General features: G+C 37.2%; 1 protein-coding gene across 3 annotated transcripts in view; it reads right to left on the minus strand.

Annotated features, from left to right (window-relative positions):
• PLPP1 (phospholipid phosphatase 1) overlaps positions 1-25,860 on the minus strand; it is a 50,343-nt gene that overhangs the window by 14,752 nt on the left and 9,731 nt on the right. The window contains exons 2-4 of one of the 3 annotated variants that reach the window (XR_001551953.1): positions 22,429-22,583; positions 14,369-14,520; positions 10,559-10,839 (exon numbers count right to left, since the gene is read on the minus strand). Coding sequence is in view for 2 of the 3 variants with exons in the window: in XM_015848713.2 (XP_015704199.1) it covers positions 10,559-10,839; positions 22,429-22,583 (436 nt within the window). In the remaining variant the exon portion in view is untranslated. The remainder of the gene's footprint in view (positions 1-10,558; positions 10,840-14,368; positions 14,521-22,428; positions 22,584-25,860) is intronic. The other 2 variants (XM_015848714.2, XM_015848713.2) reach the window with 2 other exon arrangements.

The raw sequence follows: 25,860 nt of genomic DNA on the forward strand, positions 1-25,860 counted from the left end.
TTCCCAAAGCCAGCAGAACATCCTGTCTAATGAACCAGCCAAACTGCTTCACAGCCAAGGCCTCCTTGTGAGCATACTGCAAGTGCTGGCTTGCCATGAGCCACGAAATACATGCAAATAACAATAAAGAAATAAAAATAATTTAAAAAATAGCAATAATCTTCATTTAGTAGTCCTAAGAAGAGCAAAGTATTAGAATTTTTGCAGATAAAATCCTACAGGCAATCCTAAAAAACTCTACTTTTGGCTAATAAAGGAGGACAAAATATCCCTGTAGGAATTTGCATCTCAGATTTCATGAGCGTTCAAATAGTTTCTTGGGATATTGTTCCCATGTCATGAAACAATGTTGGTAAGTGTAAAGTTTTGTTTCAATTCTTTCAACACCAGAAAGTCTGAATTCAGAAGACCAGATCTGCAATCTGTGCCTTTTGCTCAGTATCTACCTCAACCAATTACTTAGAACATGATGAACAAAGTTTATCAGGAAAAAGTAAAAGCTGTTTCCGCTTGAGCAACTGATACTACCAAGATAGAAGAGCACTTTAAGAAGTAACATCAAACCAATTTCACATATCAATTGATATCTAAAGCATACTTAGTTTCTAATGATTTAAATACAGCTCATTGCCTACAAGAGGTCTTAAAACATGGTAGCTTAAGGGCTGTTCAGCTATCCTGAATTTTAGTTTTGCCATGGGTTTACATATTATATGATAAAAATGAAATGACAAATAGCTGTACTTCCTAAAAGTGATTACCATAGAAGTGATAATTATTATCGATACAGTCTGCAACTGTAACCCTCCTTTTTTAAAGATAACTTGGAAAATTAATCAGAGTATGAGCAATTCCTGCAGGAAAGTAACTGCAGTGAATACTGAACCATTCAATACTTCTATACCCAGGATTTCTAACAACAAATAAGCAAAACTAAGAAAGAACACCTTGTTGGTTTTGACATTTACGACAGTTTAATTCTGATCTACTCCTTTTTACACATACAGGACAATTTAGTTAAGAGAATGTGACCTAGCTGAAGGCAATATTTCTTAAATCATCTCAACTAGACAGTAAACCTCACAGTATGTGAACTTCTGTCCCCTTTATTCAAGACTTCTGTATGGAAACATGGTACAGATTGAGGACAAGATATTCCTAACAAGCTACAAGGCCAGCTGCATTACCTACTGGAGCTGTACAGAGCAATAAGCTTACTAGATTTTTCATAGGGTAGACAGAAGTACAGAATCATAAAATGGCCTGTATTGAAAAGGACCACAATAATCACCCACTTTCATCTGGGTGTCCACCCAGATGACACTTAAATCAACACTTCCATCCATCAACACTTAAATGCACATCATTTAAGAAAGAAATGTCTCCATATTGTGTGTTTGTATGGACAATACAAAGTGTAAACATGTGCAAAGTGCACTTCTCTACATGAGTCTACTAGAAAGTGAACAGCCTCAGTGAAGAAGGGTACTAGGAAAGAGCTAAATAGGTACAGTACAATAAAGTATTGAATACTAAGAAACCAAGAGGAAGCTTTAGAAACTACCAAAAAAAAAAAAAAAGTAGGATAGACCCATATCTCAGGAGCAAGAATGTTCTGTGGCACCACATAGAAGAAGTAAAGATTTGAATTAGGAAATCTTTCCAGTATTGAATTATGAAATGATTAAATAACAGAAAAACAGGATACTCAATATTATATCTACTTCTACATCAACACAAAACCAAACACTCCCTAAACAAGCTGGCAAATAATTTCTATCCTCAGGCACTTCAGACTCTCCACATCTTGACTCAAAGCTTCTCCTGACACTCATGCTATACATTTCATTGATCTTTAGTGGAATAAAATGTCCAAGAGAACTGCAGGTCAGCACGTCAGTTTCAAATAAGCCAGACAGCTCTGCACACATTTGGCAGGGAAATATATTCCTTGAATTTCAATGCACTGGGGACTTGATAGAATAAAGTGATAGGCCTAAACATAAGCTGAAGTAGCACATTCTTTAAAAACAATCAGTTCTACATTCAGTGATCAACATATTCTCACAGCACCCACTCTCTTGAAGAGTTACAGACTCGCATAACACAACTTCCAAGGACATCAGAAGAGACATAAATCTTCAAGTACTTGGCACTCTATTGCAGAGAAAAGAAAGATCAATTCAATGCATAGGCAAGTTATCTATTTAATAATATCCAAGCCTACAGAAATCCACTTTCAAAAGAGTATTATTCACAGTTCCGCAACTTTCCCCCTTTTCTGCCAGTGGTTAAACCCAGACTGCAGTAAGAAGCCTTACACTCCAAGAGGGAAGAGTTGCTAGAATCTTTCTAGTCCTGTAAGCCTTACTTTGGCAGTTTAACTGATGAACGCATTTCTAAGTGAAGCTTCCACTGTCTTTTACAATCATATCTGAGACAGGAATGCAGAGTCATTCATCTCTGCTTTAAGTGATGGTAGAGAATAAACAAACCTTTCCAAAGCAGACAAAGCATACCAAAAGACGAAGCCTGCAAAAGAAAAAATGTGTAATCAACTGTCTGGGAAAAAAAAAAAAAAAAAAAAAAAGGCAGAACATTGTTGTGTTCTTACACAAATCAAAGTTTCTGCTTATCTTAATAACTATCCCCTGTATCCTGGGACGCAACAAAAGAAGCATGGCCAGCAACACAAGGGCGGTGATCCTACCCCTCATCTCTGCACTGAGAAGGCCACACCTGGAGTACTGCATCCAGATGTAGAGTCCTCAGTATGGGATAGATATGGACTTGTTGTAGTGTGTCCAGAGGAGGGCCACAAAAATGATCCAAGGGATGGAACACCCCTCCTATGACAACAAAAACTGGGGGTGTTCAGCCTACAAAAGAGAAGGCTCCAGTAAACAAGAAGTTACCAAAACTGATACTCTTTCCATGCACAAGGATGTATGTTTTGAAGACAGTATTACCAAGTCCAACCTACCAGAATATTGCAACAACATTCCACACTCACACTGCAGAACCACCACTAAGTAAGTCCTTTTCTGTTGACTTTGTGTTGAGTCACTCAGTTTAACTCAACACAATCTGAATGCTTCACTTCTCTCTACGCCTCTAAGTTTGCGTCCTCTGGTTTGCTCTCTCACATGCACCAGATTATAGACCTATGTTTGTTAAGCTTCACAAGTCAATGAATTTCTGCCCAGCATACAATGCTTGCATCAATAGCCACAGATAACCTCCAAAAATTATTTCAGGATATGCTGAAAACAAACTACAAATTTTGATGACTAGTGAACTTAGTTGTGATAATAAGCTACTGAACTAGCAAATAAAACTTTCTAGTTGACTTTTTGCTTTTTCTGGCTGACATTTCTGAATTCTTGAAATACATTTAATATGGTTAACAAACTAGTTCAGTCTCGCAGAAAGTGCAGTGTTGTAGCTTACATGACTAGACCAATAGAAAGGAAGTAAGCATAAAATGTAGGCTCTGTTCCAGTGAATCACTGTACGGCAGAAGTCACTGTATGCCCAGCTCAATTCATATTACTAAAACCAGCAAGAACAGCTTTTTCAGAAAATTAAGTGAAGAGTTCCACATTCAGCTTTGATAGTGAATGTTACCCATCACCATGTAAAAGGGCCACAATCTCATCAGGATGAAGGAAAGGAAGACCAGACACTCAACCCAGTCTGCAGAATGGCTTCTCAGATGCTTCTTGTGAGTTCATCTTTCATATAAGTTCTCCCTAACATCAGTTAATTTCTATTGCAGAGGCAGCTTGTAATCTAGATTAAGAACAGCCCCACTCCATCATTCACCATAGCCACAAGCAGCTTTTAAAGTTTAAAAGCTTAATTCACTACTAAATTTCAGCTTTTTCCTTCCGTGTAAACTTCTCATAAGTATCAACTGTGGGTGCTCTGACTTTCCATTTCTCAAAGTTATTTGGATAGGACTGGAAGTATTCAAAATTAACTGTGTTATGTCTCAACACCAATGGCAAAAGGGAGACGATTAATCATTTGATTAATAGTGGAAAAAAGTATCTGGGTATTCTATTCAACCCCTCTACAGCTTTGGTATCCACACTTCTTAAGATCCTTTTGGCCTTAAGAACTTTTCAGAAGTGAAAGCTACTGATTAGACTCTGCTGAAAACTACTGAATGTTTAAGCTTCAGTATAGTGTAACAGCTCATATTAAAAGCTCTGTTACAAAAGTAATCAAAACACAATAAACAAGTAGAGCTCTACCAAACACATAGTTAACAAAGGTTGTACAAACTTGAGACATTTCTGATTCACGATGTTATTACAAGCTGATTAGATAAGTAAACTATTTAGTTATGCTTGAATGATTAAATGTGGTTTGATTTTTGACAAAGCTTTTTAGTTTCCAAACAAAGCTTTTACAAAGTATTCCAGTATGAAGTTATTTTAGTACAAAGTAATGCTTCACCTCAGAAATACCCTCAATACCAAGAGAGCACAAAGAACAATTTTTTACTGAATACGGATTAATCTGAAGCAAGCGTCCAGTCTTTTGGGCTAGGCTTAAAGAAACCTGCAGCAAACCAATTGGAAAGACTGCCTAATGAAACAGTGCGGAAAACATTACTTATTTGCATTTTTATGAGTATTGTCTGATTTCTACTTCAGCAAAGTTTTGAATGTGTTTTCAGCATGTAGAAGAAACAGTTTAAGTGTTTCCAACTTCATTTTGAAGTTCAGCTAAACTTTGAAGCAGGTTAACTCTGTGCCAGCTGTCTGACATGGGTATTTAGCTCCTGGGAACTGCTCTGTGCAATTTAACTGCACTCACCGACATGCATGTGCACCACACCACCTGTGAAAGAGCTCAAACAGCCAGTTCTAAACAAAGAGAAAGTAAAATTCCTGGCAAATGATTAGTCAAGGGCACCACCTTGGCAACTGTGCTGAAATAAATTATAAAGGTCAAAGCAGTCAGCTCTAATTTCCTAAAGACCTCTTTGAAGATTACATTTTGAGTTTGCAGTAGGAGACTACACAACTTATTCCAAGAGCAGGCAGCAATATATCAACAGGAATAGGGAGCTGTTTTTCCCCACAGACTTCCGAGTTTTGATATAAAGCTATACATCAGCAGTGCAATCCTAGCTATGAACATTAACATTTGTGCTATCTGTTACTACTAATGGAACTAAATGACAGACTGAAACTAGAGATTTTCAACTGCCCAATAGTAAGTTGAGCTTCAAAGAAAGTGTTTCTCACACACAAACATTCCCGCTAGACTGCTTTTGAGGCAAACACAGTCCAGATTACAGGGACAGCCTCTATATAGTAGCTTGCCTTGTGCAATATGGTTTCATATCTACCACCAAAGGTTCAAAGGTTTTAGTTGTGTGTATATATGTTTAGTGAGCAGACAAATAAACCAGTCAGGACAGCTTCTTGGACTTGCCTAGTCATCAGGTTCTCCTGGTCTTACACACCTAGGACTCTGAACTTCCAGGTTCCAACCTACCACCCTATTCAGCCATACTCAGCCATCACTTCTCAGATATTCTTTTTTTCAACCTACAGAAGTATTTAAAGTCATTGTTAACAACACCAGGAGAAATCTGAACTGCTCATCTCAAATGTAGTAAGCACCACATCCAAAAAAAAAAAAAAACAAAACTCGGGAGTAAACACAGGAAGCCAGTAGAGTAAGAGCACTTTTGCACACACCCAGGATGATTACATGAAGGTGGGGGGAAATACTCCACACTGTGCAAGGTGTGCAGATGGGAACTAGTTTAACCTGTCAAAGCAAGAGAATAAACCAACCAACTGCACTGCACACTGCAACCAAGTTTAGCATAGCCACAAGAGGTTAGCACTTGCAGTTTAAATGAACTTGCAGGTGTTCAGTATATCTTATACACATGCTAATACTTCCTCCCTCCCTCTGTATTCAGCCATCCTGTTAAGGGATAGTGTGGATTTCAAGAAAAAAATCTCTCAGTTTGAAGTTCCCTTTATATATATATGTATGTATGTATGTATGAATATATATATGTATATGTGTGTGTGTGTGTGTATGTATGTATATATGTATGTATGTATGTATATTAAAGGAAGTTCTGAAAACCTACAGCAAGAGTCTTAACAGTAAAGTCCTTTCGATATGTACTATGCAACAAAATTACAGCAACAATTTTATGCAGAATTAGTAGATGTTGAAATATAATCACCATCTGCAGATCACCTGCTGTATCTTCTATTTGCTAAGAAGCGGAGGTTATGAAAGACATCGTATTTATGCACATGCATAATACATACATCAGCTTACTTCTGAATCTGCAATCACAGCTAAAATTTTTGCTTAAAGGAGTAATCTGTCAAAAGAATGTTTAAAATTGCATTCTCATGTCCTTCTGTGTAATTAAGCTCAAATGATTATATGTTTATATATACAAAATTGTGTAAGCACATAAAATCTAAAAAACTTGAATCCAGAAGTCACCCAGATTTGAAATTCAATCCAGATTTTTCAGATGCAATCCACATGGTCAATAAATCCCATTACAAAGGGACACATCTGGCAATTATGAAATCCAGTTTGGAAAAGATTTAATATACAAACAAGAAAAAATGCCTTATACCCTATGTTCCTGTAAGAGACCAGAAACAAGACAACAATACTTAAATAGCAGAAGTTTAGAGAAACAAGACTGACACATCCAAATCTTAATCAGAAGCTCAATAAATGGATAAAAGCTAACAGACCAATGAGTTCAAGAGATGACATTATGCACTGACCCTTCTCTTTTTACAGTGTACCATAATGTACAGCTAGAGACACATAAAGGGAAAAGCAAAGTCAGAGTATCTCAAAGAGGAAGCCTGTCTCAACATTCGGAGGTCAATGATCAGCCTTGTCCAGGGCTCAGGAAAATGGAAAATTGTTAAATATACTTTTCAGGCTCAATAAGGAATTTAATTTTATAAATAAAACATAAATCAAAATATCTCAGCACCCACTTGTCATTGTGGGAATAGAGACCCAGATGCATCATATGCAGAAGGGCTTCTTAGGAAACACCAGCAGTCTCAAGGGCTGCCTCAAGGAAGGAATTGACTGTACCTACCATGTCACCTCAAGGAAGGGCAACATGGTAGGTACAAGCAGTTCAACAGCTTTTCTTTTTTGACAGTACTGCTGGACAGGCCATACAGGAAAGGTGTGATGCTGAATCTTATTCAGCAAGTATATTGAACTTGTTGGACACATCAGCAGCACTGGAGGCATTGACCACATGATGTTAGGATATCAGGGACGAAAATCATCATAGTATAAGACTCTTCCATCCTCTTGTACAAGAAAACAAATAGGAATTGCAAAAGATCGTCTTGATTTAGCAAATGCCATCTGACTGAGTTCAGACCAAAAAGGCTTGAGAGGTAGAAACAGAGTGCCTATCGAGGACAAGAACTGATGTATCACACAAACATGCTGCTAATAGTGGCCAGTGCTGGAGCAGAAACGCCTACTCTATTCAACAGTAAAAGAAACTGAAAGTAGCAGATGACGAGAATTCACACAACTTTTTATAAAGACAGCTCAACAGTATATTAAAAATTAAAATCTTCTACCATTCATAAGGAAGCTGGTGTATTTGTTTTCTGGAGGGTTTCAGTACTTCAGGTGAGACGGCACAAAAAAAAAAAGTCATTCACAGTAACTACTGCACCAAAACACAGCATTAAAAATACAAAACCATGTCACCATCACAACCCAGCTGCCAGTTCTCCATAATTCTGGAGTACCTGAATTAATTCTCATACCTCTATACATTAAATTGGTTGGTCCCAGGTAATTCACTTTTGAGACTTGCAACCACTCACAACAATCCGACTGACTACAATGAACATGTGAGAAAGAACAAACATCAGATTTGACAGTTAAGAGCCCACTGCTTTCCAATACTGTAAGAAGCTGGATGCTACATTAGCAACACTGTGTCACAACCATCAAGTTTTGATGTTACAAGCTGACTTTTTTCCTGTAACTTCTACATTGTTTCAGAAAGTGGTTTTTGTTTGTTTTTCTAAGCAGAAAAGGTAAATATACTTTCTAATTTTAAATTTCTAGGCAGATGCTATTTGTACTCTATGTCAGATGTAAAAATACTTTGCTTTTCTTTCCTCCAAAAGACTATTAGTGTCCCCATGACATTATTCAGGAGAAAACTAGTAATAATACAGCATACTTCACATTACATCATTTATTCTTAGCACTCTGTGGTTAAAGTTCAAACAGTCTCAGTTTCAGTAAAGCCTTTTGTAAAGGTCAGGTGTAGTGTGTTGTTTGTGCTACCAAGTTCATAACTTGATAAACGGAAGAGACAGCACAATCCTTAATGAAATAATAAAAATATTTTTAAGCTGTACATAGCAGCTAATATGTTGTTTAAGAAATAAAAATTATTCACAACTCTTCAGTCTCTTGTTTTCTCTGTCTTTGTTCACATGTTTGTGCATCTTGATTCTGAGTTTATGGCGAGTTTTTCCTCAGTGTTCAACATACTTACTAAAAGAGGTGGGTTTTTGTTGGTTTTTTTTTTTTGGTTGGTTGGTATTTTGTTGGTGTTTCTTTAAGGATGTTGAAGACTCATCCTGTAATTCATATACTATAAGAAAATAGAAGTTATTTATGATCTACTTCATAACTACGCTAGACATTCAAACTTACAAACTCATTTTGGACAAGTGGAACCAGCAAATACAGTAAAGTATACTTAAGAGAGGAAGAGAAGAATATGTTCAGCTCCTGCTAATGAGTATAGGTTCTATCAGCTCCTTCCAGTGCATGAACACTAATAAGATTCATGAACAATCTGCCACAGACTAGTTAGGGAAGTATGACTTACAATTAAAAAAGAATGGAGAAGTAATGTGTCCTTTCTGAAACCTTTATGCCTACTCCTCTTTTAGGAATTAGGGTAAGCTGCCAATCATCTCAAGACTGAGTAAAATTAAGCTGTAGCAATCCAGAAGATAAGGAACAAACTGAACAAGAAATGAAGTTGGAGAAGGCTCCATAGATTTGAAAGTAGCAGAGACTGCTCACACACTTCCCCATTACCATGTTTATAACCCAGCACACCCACTCCTGTTCTACCAGGCCCTGCTTTGTTCAATTGAGAAATAAAACAGCCTTTTGGCAAGTCACTATCTTTACAAATACTAAAGAAAGTACCTGTAAGGCAATCAAACAATACAAACGTATGTCTTGATAGATGAGAAGTGACATGTTAATTACTCACACCACTGACAAAACAACTTGTATTATGTCTCTCCCCACCCCCACGCTATATTCACAGACATGAACAGTCACCATGGTATAGACCACTTTTCAAAAACATTAAAAACAAGTAGTATATCCACTAATGAACCCATACAGCATGGTATTCTTTTCACAAGTGCAACTACACTTAATATATACACATCCTATTCAACCACATTATGTACAATTTTAACATGTTGATGTTTTGATACAGAAGAAAAATCAACTTCACAGTCCAAGGAGCCCACTGAGTTACTCCTTATAATATTCCATCTGAATAAATATTAGAAGCTCCATACACAACTAGTTGGAATTGAACATAATACTTCCATGAAGGTTTTGGAGCATTTCTTTACATAAATCGTTCACTCTAAAACTATTTGAAGTACTTCACAAAAGTACTCAAAACAGTTGCAAGGAGAAGCTGAAGCTAAAAAAATGCTGAAGACAACTGTTTTCAGAGTAAAACAGGATACTGAATTCAAGAATTAGCATAATCAAGTTTAGGCTATAAGTGTAAAAAACTTCACTTGAAGTAACTAAAATCCACAGCTACCTTAACCAATGCAGACTACCAAGCAGAAGTCCATTGCATTATCTTCATGCTATAACATAAATATTTGTGAACAAACATATATTTTAAGTGCATCTTTCCTCAAGACCTCCTGCAATACAGCAGGCTTACAGAAGTTGTACTACCATTTCATGCACATCTGACGTTTGCAAGAAAACATGCAGTGATGCTTGCCCAAATCACTAAGCTTCCAATCTGCTTGGGAGATGAGTAAACAAAAAAGTACAGCAAACATAGTTTAAGTACACTACTGATATATATATATATATATATATATATATATATATATATATATATATATATATATATACACACACTGCTTTGGCGGGGGGTTGGACTCAATGATCTCTAGAGGTCCCTTCCAACCCCTACAATTCTGTGATTCTGTGATATATATATATATTTTTTTTTTTAATTTTTTATTTTTTAATTTTTTTTACATTGGAAGCAGATTTCTTACTATCAATAAAGAAAACTTAAATAAAAGTTTAGATTTTTCCTGAGCACCAGTCTCTGAACATAGACACCAAGTTATATGACTACCCCAGAAACATGACCAGTTCAGAACCTGTGATTTCATATACGATGAACTCATCATCCCAAGACATTACCAAGTCAAGAAAGAGGTCTCAAAACCAAGTCTACAAGGTCAGTCAGACTCACCTTCCTTCATTGATTCTTGCTTTGTCTCCTTGGCACGGGAAGTTCTCAATGTAACCCAGGCTGCAGTTGATTCGTGTCCAGTCAGGCTGGCACACCGCAATGAAGTGAGGACGCAGTCTGCCTATGGAGTACTTGGCAATGTCTGTCAATGACTGGCTAGCAGCTGCTCCAAAAATGAAGGTTCCAATGGCTTTGTAAATAGTGGCTATGTAGTTATTTCTGACAAATGAGTTTGAGTGCAAATGGTTATAAAAGACAGAGAGAGTCTCTCCTAATATTATCTGAAAGAGAAAGAAGGACAACAGTTAGCTACTTAAAAAATACTGTTGTTAACAATCAAGCATATCATTTCCAATTAAAGAAAAGTGAGCTGCAAAATTTAAGTTCCCTACACATTGATAATAATAATTTCTAAAACTTTAAAACATTTTTATTTGAAATAATTTCTTTTTTGCCCTACCTACATCACATTGCATTTTATAAGAGCAAGTTATATGGGCAAGCTGTTTTTCAGAATATTTATTACAACAAAGTTTGCACTGGGTAACAATCATCCACACTGTTTGACACAGACCCGATGAAATCTATTTTCTTCAGTTTTACATTTCATCCTACATTGACTTTTCATTACTTTTTTTTTTTTTTTCCTTCTGCTAAACAGAATTCTCTCTTACCAGGATTTTTTTCATACTTGGTTTTGCTGTTTTTTTTGTGTGAAGCCAGAAACCATTCTGAAGGGTCCAAATTTGATTTAATTTGGCCATTTATTTAAACAAAGTAACCTCCTAGTTCTCAAGAAAAAATTATCTTTAGGGGAGAAAAAGCTCGTGAGAAAGGAAAGACATGGCTTTCAAAGGATTCTTCATCTTTCATGTTTAAAGTCTATGCATCATAAATGTATTAAGTGATGATAAGGAAGGAGATTTTTTTTCCCTTCTAACTTCTGTCTTTTGCACAAAAGCATGTTTTTCTTAGAATAGGTATATAAATCTTCAGCCTCACTACTGATACTTCATCCAGAGAGGCTGGACGTGAGTCAGCCAGCCCCATTTGATATAGAGAGGCTCTTCTACAGAAGTAGATGGTATATATGTGTATAAAGCAACTTTCATAAACCCTAAGGATTCAGTGATAGATCCATCTGTCACCTACAAGAGTGACACATCCATGGCACCAGAAAGGCAGAGATAGTGTGAATTAAGCTGTTCAAAAGGCATTGACACGTGAGCAAAGTGGCTGTCAGTAGCTCTGCACATGTAAAGCAGGCAGACAAATTAATTAGGGTACAACAACTTTTTTTCTCCATTCTGCACCCTAACAGAACATGGACTGAAGCAGAGAAACACCAAAAAAAGGACAAAAACTGAAAAATCTAATATTTCAAGTGCAAAGTCAGTATGCTCTTACAACAAATCTACTTGCCCCAGAGAATACCTTGTAATGAAGTAAACTGAAACAAATTATCACAGTCAGAATGAATCCTATTACGACAACACGGCTGAAAAGCTTAAAGCAAGTCACTCATCTTAGCTGATATGAGAAAAAGTGATACCACCACAGCTATGTCACTGGACTCACAGTATTCATCTGCAGTGGTCTGTAAAAGCACTGAGGATAAGATGCTAACATTTGCTTTTATGCATCTGACTTAATAAATTTATGGCAAGACTGCTTTCATTTCACCACTAAAAGATGGTGAAAAAATGTTCTGAAGGTAGCTTCATTAGACAAGTGTGTATACAGACTCATATGGAGACTGGATAAAGATCAAAAGGAAATACATTCAATAACAATTACTAAGTACATTGAAGCCTTTTCCTGGCTCAGACAGGCCCTCAGCTACAAGTGGCTGGTAGGAAAGTACTTTGCTCTATTTTTCTGTTCTTACTTCTGTTTTAACCACTGCAGAAAAGAAATAAACTGGATGGACCTCAGCTGTGACTGAGTATGGCTGCTCTTAATGAAGTACTGACTACCAGCGTAAGCATAGAGTGAAAGAAGTAGTCCTACCATAAAAGGTAAGATCTTCAAGCACAGATCTCTGGCCAGTTAACTGAACAGACAACAGTGAAAAAAAGTTTCTGCAGTATTTCTTTTAAGTTCTTGAACCACAGGCTTTCTCTCCCACCCCTCCCGTCCTCCCCCATCCCTCCAAAAAAACAAAAAAAAAAAAAAAAAAAGAAAGAAAAAAAAAAAAAACGCAAAAACATCAAGGCAAGCTATTTCTGGTTCCCAGTGCTTACATTTCTACAGATAAGGAAAAACAAAATCCCATCCAGAAGCACCACAAGCTACACATTGACATGTTGGAACCTAGACATAAACCCCTGTCTAGAGTATTCGTACAAGAGTCAGACTGCCACAATATCCCCCAATTGTAACCTGTTGCCCAGAAAAGCAGTTAGCCAATATTCTGCTTCATGTTTAGCTGCTTTTTTTCCTGCTTTAATTTCATAAATATACCTGGCTAAATTTTAATACACCTGAAGACCTTATCTGGCATGAAAGTTTCAGCTCTGCTCAAATTGTAGCGTCATCAACTCAATACAGTCAACACAAAGATACAATGAGCTGATACAAAAGATTCCTGACAGATCTGGACTGTGATGCTGAAACTTCACCTGGAAGGCCACTGTGTGAATTTAGATGCAGTCACAAGATATAAAACATGAAACTGTTAATTGGTGAGCTCTAGATTCACCCTCAACTGATGACATGTTCATGCCAGTTTAGGCATCAACAATGACTCTTCTCTCTTACACTTCCAGGAGCCCTTTCACTAAACCTCATAGAGAATTAAAAGCTATTTTCAACCAGGTTAAGGAATTCCAGGAGCTTATACAATTCAGACATTACATCGTAGGTGGCAAAAGACAGTGCTATAAGTGGAACCTGACTTTTTGTCAATAAGAAGCTATTACATCAGCTCACCTGCCAGTGTACAATTAAATCTCGAGGGACAGTTAAAATATACTTAGTTCACCTAAGCTAGGAGTTGCAGTCAATGGAAATCCTAAACTGCCTCCACCCCCCTGCAATGGACACTAGCAGTTACAGAAGGAATATTTCCAACTCACTGATACAGTGTGAAAGAGGAAGGAATGAAAAGACAACCTTAATTTCAACAGGAACTCAGTTGAATCAAATGAGGTACAGAATGAAAGTAAACCCTGACATTAGCTCCAACAATAATGGACTGTGTGAAGGTGCAACTGTGGGGACAGAAATCCCCTGGCCACTCATTCTTTTATTCTAGGGTTGTGTTTGCAGTTCATTCTGATTGAAGTCAGAATTTAGAGTTTTTATTATTAGATTATTCAAGAAGTTCGCACTTGTGTTATACTTCTACATATAGAAGAATTTCCAGTGACTGTGCAATAGATAGGAAAGCTGACTAATACGTTAAATTGTATTCTGAAAAGAGCAGTTCCCAGAACAGGAATGCCTGAGACAGACATTTAATGCACACTTGTGTTATTCTCAATCAATAAAAAACTGATTTTCCCATATCTCAAACTACAGAATTAAGTAACAAAAATAAATAAATAAATAAATAAATAAATCTGTCATAGTTCTACTACATTCTTTTTCTGTTCTCCAATTCTATTTGTTTGTCTTCAAATAGCAAAAATTTCTCAAATTATCTATTTTAGAACACCATTACTGCTGCTTTAATACCAACTCAAAGGGCATTACTTTGAAGCTGAGAAATCCTACAGAATACAGTTTTAGAGATCTGTATTAACAGATTCAGCCCCCTCCTTCCCACCCCCTCTAAAATCAAATGCAATAAAAAAAAGTTTAACTTACAACAATTATACTGAAAGGAACAATTATTCCTGCTAACAACTTATAAGAAATGGTGTCCTCTTTGTATGGATACCGGATGGATTCATCACTACAGAAAACTCCTCTCTGGAAGGGGATACGTCTTGAATTGAGAATTGCAAAAGGCAAGCCAGCTAGCAAAAAGGAAAAAAATACATTACAAAAGCAACATTTAATCTCTAGTGATTATTACATCCCCAAATATGCAAAGAGAAGTGCATAAAGAGGCATGCAGCAAGTCAGAAGGTTATGCACTTTGCCCAGTGACTGCCTTCTTGTCTTTGCAGCTCCCAGGAAAGGCTGCTGAATCACATATACAAGCACAGGAAAGGAGGATAGGATTGTTTTCATGTTCACATTTGTGGCACATCAAGCATGAAAGCAGCTGAAACCATGAATGTGTAAACAGTTCAGTGACAGCCACTGAGTTACTCAGTTTGCTGCTACTGCCACAATTATTCACCGCTCATTTATATTGCAGTGAGCAACAGCTGTCTCTTTACCTCTTTTCTGGACAGCTTGAGAAATTAGGAGAGCAGAAACTGTACTTCATAAAAGCAGAAAATGAGTGCTCCTCAGGGAGTGCAAGAGCAGAGGGGAATTTTAGGAGGAGGGGAAGGGTTGACTATTTGTATATAGAAGGCTCCTCACTTCACACACACACTGGATAGGTCCAAGGAATAATGTGGTCACTGCACATGCTCAACAGCCTCAGGCTTGGAGATCTTATTCCTGTCTTCCACAAAAGAAATTTCTGACTCATTCTAAGCACAAGATGAAGATGAAATGGTTTGTAGCTCAGGAGACCTGCAACACTAAACTAGAGCTGGTCATTTGAAAGCAAAGTTTACAAGAAGCTCAAAATAGAGCAAACATTCCCACAAACAAGTAGAGTCACATTTTTAAAGCCTTATCCTTCAGGTTTAATACACACAGTCTCGGCAAGGACTGCCTGTATAGGGATGAATAACCTCAGAAAGAAGTGATTGCGAAGGAAAAAAAGAAGTGGGAGGCTACCAGGAACATTCAATTAAACAGACTTTTTTTAAAACTTCAGGATGTACAGCCTAGTGATATAAAGTGCTTAAGAGTACTTGTTCAGAATTCAGTAGCATCACATACAAAATGCACATCAACTTAAGAGTTAAAGAACATTTGCAGGGGAAAAGTGTTCCTTATCTAACAATCTACTACCATCCTTATCACAAAGATTAAAAACAGCCTCCTTGCTGCCTGCCAGAAGGATACTGTTGTAGTCATATTTCCCCTGACAGAGGTTCTGAGGAGACACAGTCCAGCTCTTCCTTTCCATGTACACACCAACCACCCTCAAGTAGGTGTGTATGGACTAACGTAAATATAGAAAGAATTAAAAGAAAAAAGGATGAATTAAAAAAACAAACAAACACAGCAATCAAGTAGTAAATGAATTAAGTGGTAGGATGTGCTGGGGCACACCAAGTTACATGGCTTGGTTTTACAGAAATAAAGGTTTAGAATCTTTTTCTAAATCCTTTCTCCCTTTTTAATCCCCACAAACAAAGTCCTCCAAACTAAGCCACGCACAGGAGTACTCCAGTTACATAGTGATTTGCTTCAGATCTTGCCCTTCACATCATGTTGAACTGGCTGTCTTAAATAAATGCTTCACTTTAAAACCAGCAGAACAAACAACAAGCTAATGACTCACAAGATGAAAACTTCCTCAAAGTGATCCCTGATGAATGTGATGCAGCACAGGGCCACAGCTCAGTAGTTCAGAGTTCCTGGTAGTGCCCAGCTGGGATACTTGGGCACATCACCATCAATCAAACGTGGCCTGCATTGCTACAATTACACAAGTCAATAGCGTGCAAAACTTCCTGCTACTTCCAGGGAACAAAAAACCTGTCACTGCAAAGAGGAGCTATTCCCAGTCCTGTGCCAGAGAGACTGTGATTGACCTAGTGCTGGAAGCCATCCAGACACGAGCGGAGCAGAAAAAGGACAGAAGCATGGGTTTAGAGTTGGGCCAAGCCAAAGCCTCTCCAAAACACTGAACCATTCAGATACCCACCAGCAGAGAGCTCTGAGAGCCCAGCTGTGATATGCAGTGCAAATACAGCCTTTCTAACAGTGGGCAAAAAAAAATAATAAAATAAAATTAAAAAAAATAAATCTGTCCATTAATCCTAAAAATCAGAACAAAACGGATTTGGAAGACACCACAGCCCAGCCCTCATTTCTGCCTTCCTCATGCTGGTGTTATGACAGCATACCTGTACGTCATCAGCAATTTAGTAATTAGCTACACTGTGTAACAAGAGCAAACCTGCTGATTGTCAACAGGACAGAGAATGATGGAATGAAATCTCTGTTTTTGGTCTGCACACATACAAAGATTTAATACTTCTTCAGGTCTAAAAAGGCATAAAGATATAGAGACTCATTCTCATACTGATGATTTTTACAGGTCTACTCTTTTAAGGTTAGATTCAATCACAGTAAAGCTCTTGATCACAAAATTAAGTTCAGTCTAAACACACAAATCGCAGAATGTCTGAGGGACTCCTGGGTCCATGCGGCCCAGCTCCTACTCAGGAAAGATGCCCAAACCAGGGTGCCCAGGACCATGTCTGGATGGCTATCAAACCTAACATCTCTGCTCTCCTAGTCAGGTGTTGTCACTGGCCTCAGGTCACCAGCTTCTTACTCTTCTTGAAAGATTGCTTTATGATAAATGCATCATGGTGACTTACTCCTCACTTCCTCCTACCCAGACCTCACATCTGCAGTTTTTCATCAGCATGAAGAAGGCAAACTTCTAGACAGCTTGGGTTATATATGTTTTGTTATGTTTTGAAACCTGCATTCTTCCTTGCAAAGAAAAGGTGTCTTCAACGTGTGCTCACTCTTCAGCAATACTGAGTTTATGCAGTTAGCTATGAGATATGGTAATGGGAAGAGAGATGGACTAGATGATCTTGTAGGTCCTTTCCAACCTTGTGATTCTATGATTCTAAAATTCAGTAATTAATCTGTAATTGCTTGCAGCATTGTCCTATATCAAGACAGTGTAAACAGAACAGTTAAGAAGTGCTTCTGATTTAAGAAGTGCTCTTGCTTCTAGCACATTCAGTATTGAAAGGATAATTACTTCAAGTATTCATGGAAGCATGTTAAGTTATAATTTTCATAAAAACAGTTTTCTTAATGAGGTTACAATCAGAAGATTCAGACTGATCAAATGTGATTAAACTTAAACATAGGATCACACAACCACAACAGTTATATACTATTTATCCAGTACAGTATAGTTCCTAGCCTGGAATACCATGATCATACTCAATTTTGAGGCATTTTTGGTTAAAGTACCATCCAATATCAGTATCTGCTCCCTCAAAACATGCTCTATACAGCACATTTAATATCTACTTCCTCTTTTTTTATTTTATTTTTTTTTCAATACACCTGATTCATTTCACTGCTAGCTGGTTTCAAGGGGAAGAAAGTGAAGAAGTCAAACCAGAGGGACAATGACTGTTTCTGACAAGAAAAATAGCTCAGTATTTGGAGTTTTGTTCTGTTTTTAAATGATCCTACATTTGATTTTTAAAAATCCCCAAAAACCAAGCTCAGTATCTAAATTAAAATCCTTTCAAAGGCACATCTTAAGTACTTCTGCAGTACAAGTATCTCTCTCCCTCCAGGAGAATGTGAAGACAAAACACACACTGTTTGGCTTTCACAGATGCAAGCAAAACAAGCAGCAGAAGTGACATAAAAGCACTGAAAGAGGCAAGGCCTCTTAATACAAAGTTAGCCTTGCATTCATGATAAGACATGTTACTTATATTACCCTGACAGATATCAGTTCCAAAGGACAGAAGCTTTTGCTTTATGAAGCAATAAGAAACTTGCAGAGGAGGACTAGGAACGACTGAGGTGACACTGTCTTCATAACAGTATAGTCATCATTAACATCAAGATCATCTCCAACAGAACCTGAGAACAAATGTTGAAAGGTATAGAGCTTTCATACTTCCTAGTCAGGAGAATGATCCACCTAAAAGGTACAAAATTTGTTTCTCAAGGAGAAAGTAGTAGAGAGTCACAGTGGATTACTGAGGTGGCAGGAGATGGAAACATCTCTGCTCACCTTGCATATTTGCACATTGTCACACTATGCCAAAGGAAAAGCCCCTCTTTTTCTACAAATATCAGTTTTTCCTCAAACAAGCTACAATTTCAAAAGGAAAAGTCCAGCACATCAATAAAAGAATTACTGAAAAATCAATTGGGTTCAAAGTTTCACACAGAAGTAAAATAATGAGTTATCTTTAAAGTATAAAGTAGAGATTGCAAAGGGTCATTTAAGGCTATCAAATATTTCTCACACAATAACACCAAAAAGCATCTCTTACATATCCTTCATTTTCCAAGTCAATTGTAACATAGTGAGGAAAACGCCTACAGGGAAGATGACAAAAGGTGTGCTAAGAAAAATTATAAGGTTGGGAAAAGGTTACCAGCAGGGTAATCCCAGGGATCAAGTCATGATGCTAGTATTATGTAGTGTATAATTCATTAATCATTCCTGTTGACAATTCTTTGATACAGTGGAAGATCAAGGTCTTCCAGTTTTCTGAAAAACTACTCTAAGGATAAGGGAACACAAGGAGATCTGTGCAATAGTAAACTCAGAGTCACACACATGGAGGTTAAATTACTCATGTAGGAATGACAAGCTTCCAGAGCTCATCTAAAGGGGAAAAACTTTATTTCCTATTGCTGTTGTAACCACTGTAATAGAGCAAACATGAGAAATGCTAATGTCTTGGGAAACCTAATCAGCTAGCCAACATTTTTTTTTTCCTGATACAGCATTCAAACAGTTTTCAAACATATTTTATCTGTCTTACATATGACTGATGGACTCCTAAAGTACACTCTTATCTCAAAGACTAAAAAAATTAGAATTTGCACAGTACAACAGAACATGAGGACTATAAATCTAATTGTAAAGCTAACTGCACTGGCAACAGACATCAGTGAGAAAGAATAATACTGATCCATCAGAAAACAAGAATTAAAGAACAAGTACAAACAGCAATTGCAAGCATTTCCTATAAGGTGAATATTCTGAAACAGTCTTTCAGCCAGAATTCAGTAAGTAAAAATACAGGAACTCCAGCTGATAAGACTAAGTATTTCTTAGCTACATCACATACTTCTCTTGTCCAATACAGTCTGACTCATCCAATCTAATGGATTAGACTTCCACTCAAGCCGTTACAGTTTCTGACTGATTGTATTTTTACTTCTCCGTAAATATCCTGTAGAAGCCTATTCTTTTCATGGCAACAAAATGAAAAGTATTTGCCTCAGAGGGCTGAGACAAAGAATAAAGACAGCAAAAACACCACCATGTCAATCCTGTATTCTAATGTCAACATGATTATTGTAGCTAAAAACCAGAAAAGACCTAATCTTCCTATGAAAAAGATTCCATAAATAGTTTTTTTGAGATGGTCTCCTTACACCAGAAACTCAAATCAGAGTGTAAGTTATACACTTTCCCTGCATATTTTTAAAGATTCGCTACAAGTTGTCAGGAAAAGCATCCATAGCATTCATTTGTACAGCACCAGGAATCCTGTCTGGAAAATGGTGCTTTGCGACAACTTGATTAGGACTTTACAGCAGAGAATCACTCCATACAACTGCTCACATTCCGCAGGAGTTGGTAAAGGTATCACACAGCTCTTTGCAGACAAAGTTAGACTTCAGCTTCTTCTGGTAACAGGACAAGTCTATTTTCTATTTCTTAAAACGGACGTTATAGCTAAGGAGGGCACCTAGCAAGAATTGCCATTAATCCTTGGCTCATCAAGATCAACTGCAATATTTTGTCATTCAACTTCATGCAGAAGAAAAGGGTTTAAAAAAATGCAACTCCCTGCACAAGTAATTTTCTGCTTAAGGCAGAACAGCCAGTGTGATCAGGTGAGACAGAGTATGAAAAACAGATAGTTGCAATCCACCTAACGCAACAAGAACCTAGGTCTGAACAGCTTGCCTTAGCTCTTAAGTTTTCAATGGGCATGAAGGTTAGTCTTCACCTCCTGCAAAAGGCTAGAGAACTGCTTGCAGACAACTCCAGAATTCATTCTACAACCTTATCCTCTTTGCCTTCCAAGTTCTAGCAATGAAATACAAATACAATTTAAACACCCCCTGCTTCAATAGGGTCCCAGCAGCTTCAGAGGCAGATTCCTCTTCAGAAGAAAAAAAAAAAAAGTAATTTACTTTTAACTTTCACTATTTTATGAAAATGTTTTACAAGTTCACTGACTCCAGACCTCTAGCATCACAAACTTCAGCCAAGCTACCAACAAGGCATCAGTTAGACTTCTTATATTAGTCAATCAGCAATTTAAAAGAACAGGAAAAGGGAATTCAAAACCAAGATTACCACAGCCAGTTGCTGTGTTATCTAAACACAGCAGTAATACAGAGTCATTGCCTTTTTCTTCACTACATTCCCCCGCCCCCCCCCCCTTCCCCCCCAAAAAAAGCAGGCTTTCATGAAGGTTTATAAGACACTCAGATTGAAATAAAAACATGACCTGCATACGTTTGTTATGGTTGTAGCAGAATTGGAAACACCTCGAGTGTTTCCTCCCTCCCCCTACAACATAGGCCTTTTAGAAATTATAGTTACAATTACATGTTCAAAATCTTTGAACAGAGGCAATAAAATTCTACTAAGAGAATCCTACAAGTGTATCAGAAGTGAAATGTTACTAGAACAAAATAACCTCTGTTAAGTCTTACTGAAATCTACAATTTCAGAGAGTTCATCAACTGAAGCTGCAGTTCTACACATTAACTTAGATACACACAAATATTTGAGAAAAAGAATTCTTAACTATTTTCCTCAAAAAACTGAATACTACTGATAACAACTCTATCAGAGTTCTATTTATTGCAGAGAAAGCAAATGCAAGCTTTGATAAATAAGCATTTAAAGTAAGTTTGAGTAATGAGGTATAGAGATATCAGACATGTTTTAAATGACTATTCCATTCTTCAACCAGTTCAACACATACTTTTCACAGATTCATAGAACATCAGGGATTGGAATGGACCTCAAAGATCCCCTAATCTAATCCCCCTGCCAGAGCAGAAACACCTAGATCAGGTCACACAGGCACATCCAGGTGGGTCTTGAATGTTTCCAGAGAAGGGAGACCCCACAACCTAACTTTGCTCCTGTTTCAATAGACATTCACATTTCTCAGAAGACCAGAAATGATTACGACTCTAACACTGTTTGGTCAACCCCTGCAAACAGGCAAAACAGAAGATCAGGCTAAAGATTATTTCTGAGTATTCAGATTCTGGTTCTCTAAAACGGTACTAAAACTTGTATACAATCAGGCTTAAAATATTGTTAAGAAATCTACTGCAGAGTTAAAATCATTCTTCATAAAAATCGTGTGGTCTTCAAAAGACCAAGCCATTTTGAAGGGTTTAAGGAGTCATTACACTTTTAAACATAAACCAGTGTTCAAATTAGACAAATTTCAGTGAAAGTATATGGAAGCAACAGTCATTATTTACAAATCTGTGTGCCTCACTGGAGCGGAAAATCTTATCACCACAAACATTCAGATTAACTCATTGTGAACAAAAGGCAGATTATTTATCTCATACAACTTTGGAAGTCTGTAGTATTTTTCTCCCCAAAGATAATGAACAAGGCTCACTAATACAACAAGTCCTCACCCCATTGTTTTGTTGGGTTTTTTTGGTTCCTGAAGCAAATAAGATTAGAGCTACTAACAATTAGAGATTAGTACCAGATTTTCTGTGCAGACAGAAGTAGCTAACTGCATCCTTCACATGCATACAGCTATTTATAATTAAGATCCCACATACAGGACTTAGCCTTTATAACCCCTCTGTTGGCTTCAACTTAGTACAATCCCAATGTTGTAATCTTGGAAAGTATTTATTTTACTCCCATCACCAATGCTCCCTATATATTAGCTACTTACAGATAAAATGGGCAGGGTGAACCCCACTGTGTAGAGGACAGTGGATGTGATGGTACTGTCATGGAACGGATACTTGATGCTGTCATCATTACAGAAAAAGCCTCTCTGATACGGTTTTATTTTGGCCAAGTTTAGAACACCAAGGGGTAAGCCAGCTGTTGGGGGAAGGAAAAACAAAAACAACAAAAACAAAAAGAAACAATACATGTGGTTAAATCAAAAAACATTTTTAAACATGCATGGAAGAAGACACCAAACATGCAAAACTCAAATTTCCCAGGTCACAGTAAATGATCATGCAATGTATTTACCAAATCTTTTTAATAGAAATTTTATCATATATTTGCACTCTTCCGAAAGATTCTGATATCACCCACCAGATGTAGAAGTTTAGTAGAGAGTTCAAAGTCCTCACACACTGAACCGAGATTATCCTAAAGAACAGCATTTGCCACTCACCTGACCAGCCAGCAACTGAGGGCAGGCTGCCTTCTATATGCCCTTTTATGCCCTCTCCTTCACCACCAGCCCATGACATTGGCATGTATCTGAATTACCAGCCCTTTTCTACAAACTAATCTGGCCAGTATTTACAGGAAACAAGGAAAAAAAAGATAATCTGTGTTTTTGTGGGTTGTTTATTTTGTGTGTGTGTGTGTGCATGTGTTTTCTTTTGAGCAGGGTAGTTAAAAACTTCATGCAAATATGTTTCATGCAGGTAAGAACAAGAGAGCTTCTGAGACAACAACAGGAGTTAAAGACACTGTGGACTAGCACTATGACTTTTAGTTTTAAAAATTGCATTTACACAGATTTCCTACACTTCAAAAGATTTCTGCATGCAAACAACAGTAAACAAGACACTACAGAGCAAATAATAGCTCTGAACTTATACCACCTAACATATCAACATACTTCATCTTTTCAGAGTTCACTTCCACTACTCTGGCAGACATTCCCAAAATGACATCAATAGCTTCTGAAATATACATTCACCCAAACCCTATTTTTGTCAGTGTCAGAACTGACTTCAGAATAGACATTTGAAGCAGAAATGAGCTTGAAAAATCCTAGTTTGCCATTTTATTTCCTCATTCCTCCTTTCCCTTGATCAAGATTCCCAGTCATTTGAGAAGAAGGAAGCCATACTGAAGAATTAAGTTCACTCAGATAGGATCAAGTGAAGCTGCTGTGCAAGCCTGGAGCCAGTTTCCAGCTCTCCATGGCCATGGCAAGATTACACTAATGTTAAGTCAGAGCCCAAGTTTCTTGTTTTCATCTCTGTCAATCCATATCCAGGGTCAAGGTGTGGGGTTTGGCAGTACTGTATGAAATAGGCAAGAGCATTATCTTCTCAAACAGGTTACCAAAATACTACCAAGTAGGTCATGTATGGAAATATTCACATCCTCATTTTTCTTTAAATGGTAACCAGTACTCCTCAGAAGGTGACTACTTAAGACACAAATACTTAATATTTTTCCCCCTGCCAAGAAAAGCTGCTATAACATCAAGAAGTTTCGAGCTGTGTTGTCCTCCCTCCCCCCCAGTACCTGTCTATGAAATTTCCAGCTCAATTTTATTTATTTTTTAATCCAGCATCACCTGCTTTTTACAAAAAGATTTTGTTGTGTTTTGCTTGGCTTTTCTTTCAAGGTGCTTGAGTTTAGGTTCATTGGAACAGGCTACTTCATTTTGTCAGCTGCCAAAATATATTTTCCAAGTGTCCCAGTCAGAAGCTGGAAGACACTCCAACACATGCAAATATCACAGGATTCCTAGCTCACAGATTCCAGGTTTCCTGCCACTAATGTTCACAGGTTTACAGTTCTGGGTCATACTTTTTTTTTCCTTAAGAAAGATTTATTTAGGAATTGGAAAAGAGCCACTAACCAAGTAAAATGAAAGTACCTTAAGAGTGTGAGAAGCAACATTTTAAGCCTACCAGCAAAATAACTTTTCATTTGAATATAAAGAGGCTTTTTGTTGTGCAACTGCAACAGGAGAGAATTAGTCACTCTGTAACCTAGTTAAGATATAAGCTTGAGGGCACTTTATTGTTTTGGTTTGGTTTTTTTTTCCTCTCCAATGAAGGAAAGCTTCTGAAAATGCTGTACTCAAATTTAATTTAAGTAAGAAACCAGTTTTCACTAAATTACGAGTTAACTATAGAAGTTTTCTTCCCATTAAATAAACTTTTCATAAACAAACTTAATGAGAAAAAAACTAGTTTGTGAGAACAGCTACATAACAAAGTTATCCAAATTCTTCCGGTGCTTTTACATTTAAGTACTTCTAACATTTTTGTTTCTTTCCATATCCTTTTCATCAAAGGATGTATATTTTTGTTAAAATAAAGTGATTTAGTTACATTATTAAAAGCAATTAAAAGTACATAATCTAGAGTTTAAATTAAGAAAAGGAGGTTTAAATTAAGATTGGACAGTTTTGGAATGGGGAGGAAAAACAGCAAGGGGAGTCAGATGAGGACAGTTTCATGAAAGTAACTGCAAAATTAATCCATGTGCTCAGAAGTAACATGAAGAAACTGGTTATACATTCAACACTGGCTGCCAGTGCTCATTTCTTCAATCACAGTTTTAACAGTAGTGTAAATCTAAATGATATACTTCTTTCCCAGAGGTGGATTAGCAGATTTCAGAAAATAATGTTTATTAGAAAATTAATCAATGCCAAAATAATAGCAATATTTTTACTACTGCTCATTTTATAGAGAGAGACACCACAGACAAACAACCCTAAAGTTTTCACAATAGAAAGTAACATTAATGTACGTAACAGACCAGTATTGCTGTTACAGGTGCCAAACTTCTCCATGACCTTTAAGCAAGCTGGCTGCACACTGAACTTTGAGGAATGTGCATGTGTTCAGATCCATTAGCTCTTACAAACTGGAGGAAAAGATGACCACAACCAAATATCAGATTACAAAGCTAAAAAAGTAATCTTGTAGAGCAATGCTCACACCTTGTCTTCTTCACAATATACCTCTTCTCCCTCCTTTCCTAGCCAAAAGTACCTTCCAAGTACCAAGTACCAGCATGGCCTTCTTGAAGTTCCCCATGCTTCAGACTCAGAATTGAGGTTTCTCTTCTCCTTTAGAAGTTCTCTTAGTTGCTCTAGTCAGCTGCCAGTTGCCAGTGACCAGTAGATTCCAGGTTGTTTATATAGTAGCAAGGCACTATTGCTCTAGTTCTGGCTCATACGCTAACCCAGAAGTTAAATAGAAAAAAAGAACCTTAGAAATTTTAAGACTTCAGCTATGACAGAAGAGTTAAAAAGCCTCAAACACATAGGCCAGAGTAGAAAAGAACATAGGATGGAGGCTGAAGGTGGCAAGACTTTGGAATGAGCAAACAGGAGCCAGACGGAAGACACAGCTTTAAGTTCATGGCTAGACCTGCTAGGAAC

This window comes from Coturnix japonica, chromosome Z (genome assembly GCF_001577835.2).
Source record: "Coturnix japonica isolate 7356 chromosome Z, Coturnix japonica 2.1, whole genome shotgun sequence".
NCBI classification, from domain to species: domain Eukaryota; kingdom Metazoa; phylum Chordata; class Aves; order Galliformes; family Phasianidae; genus Coturnix; species Coturnix japonica.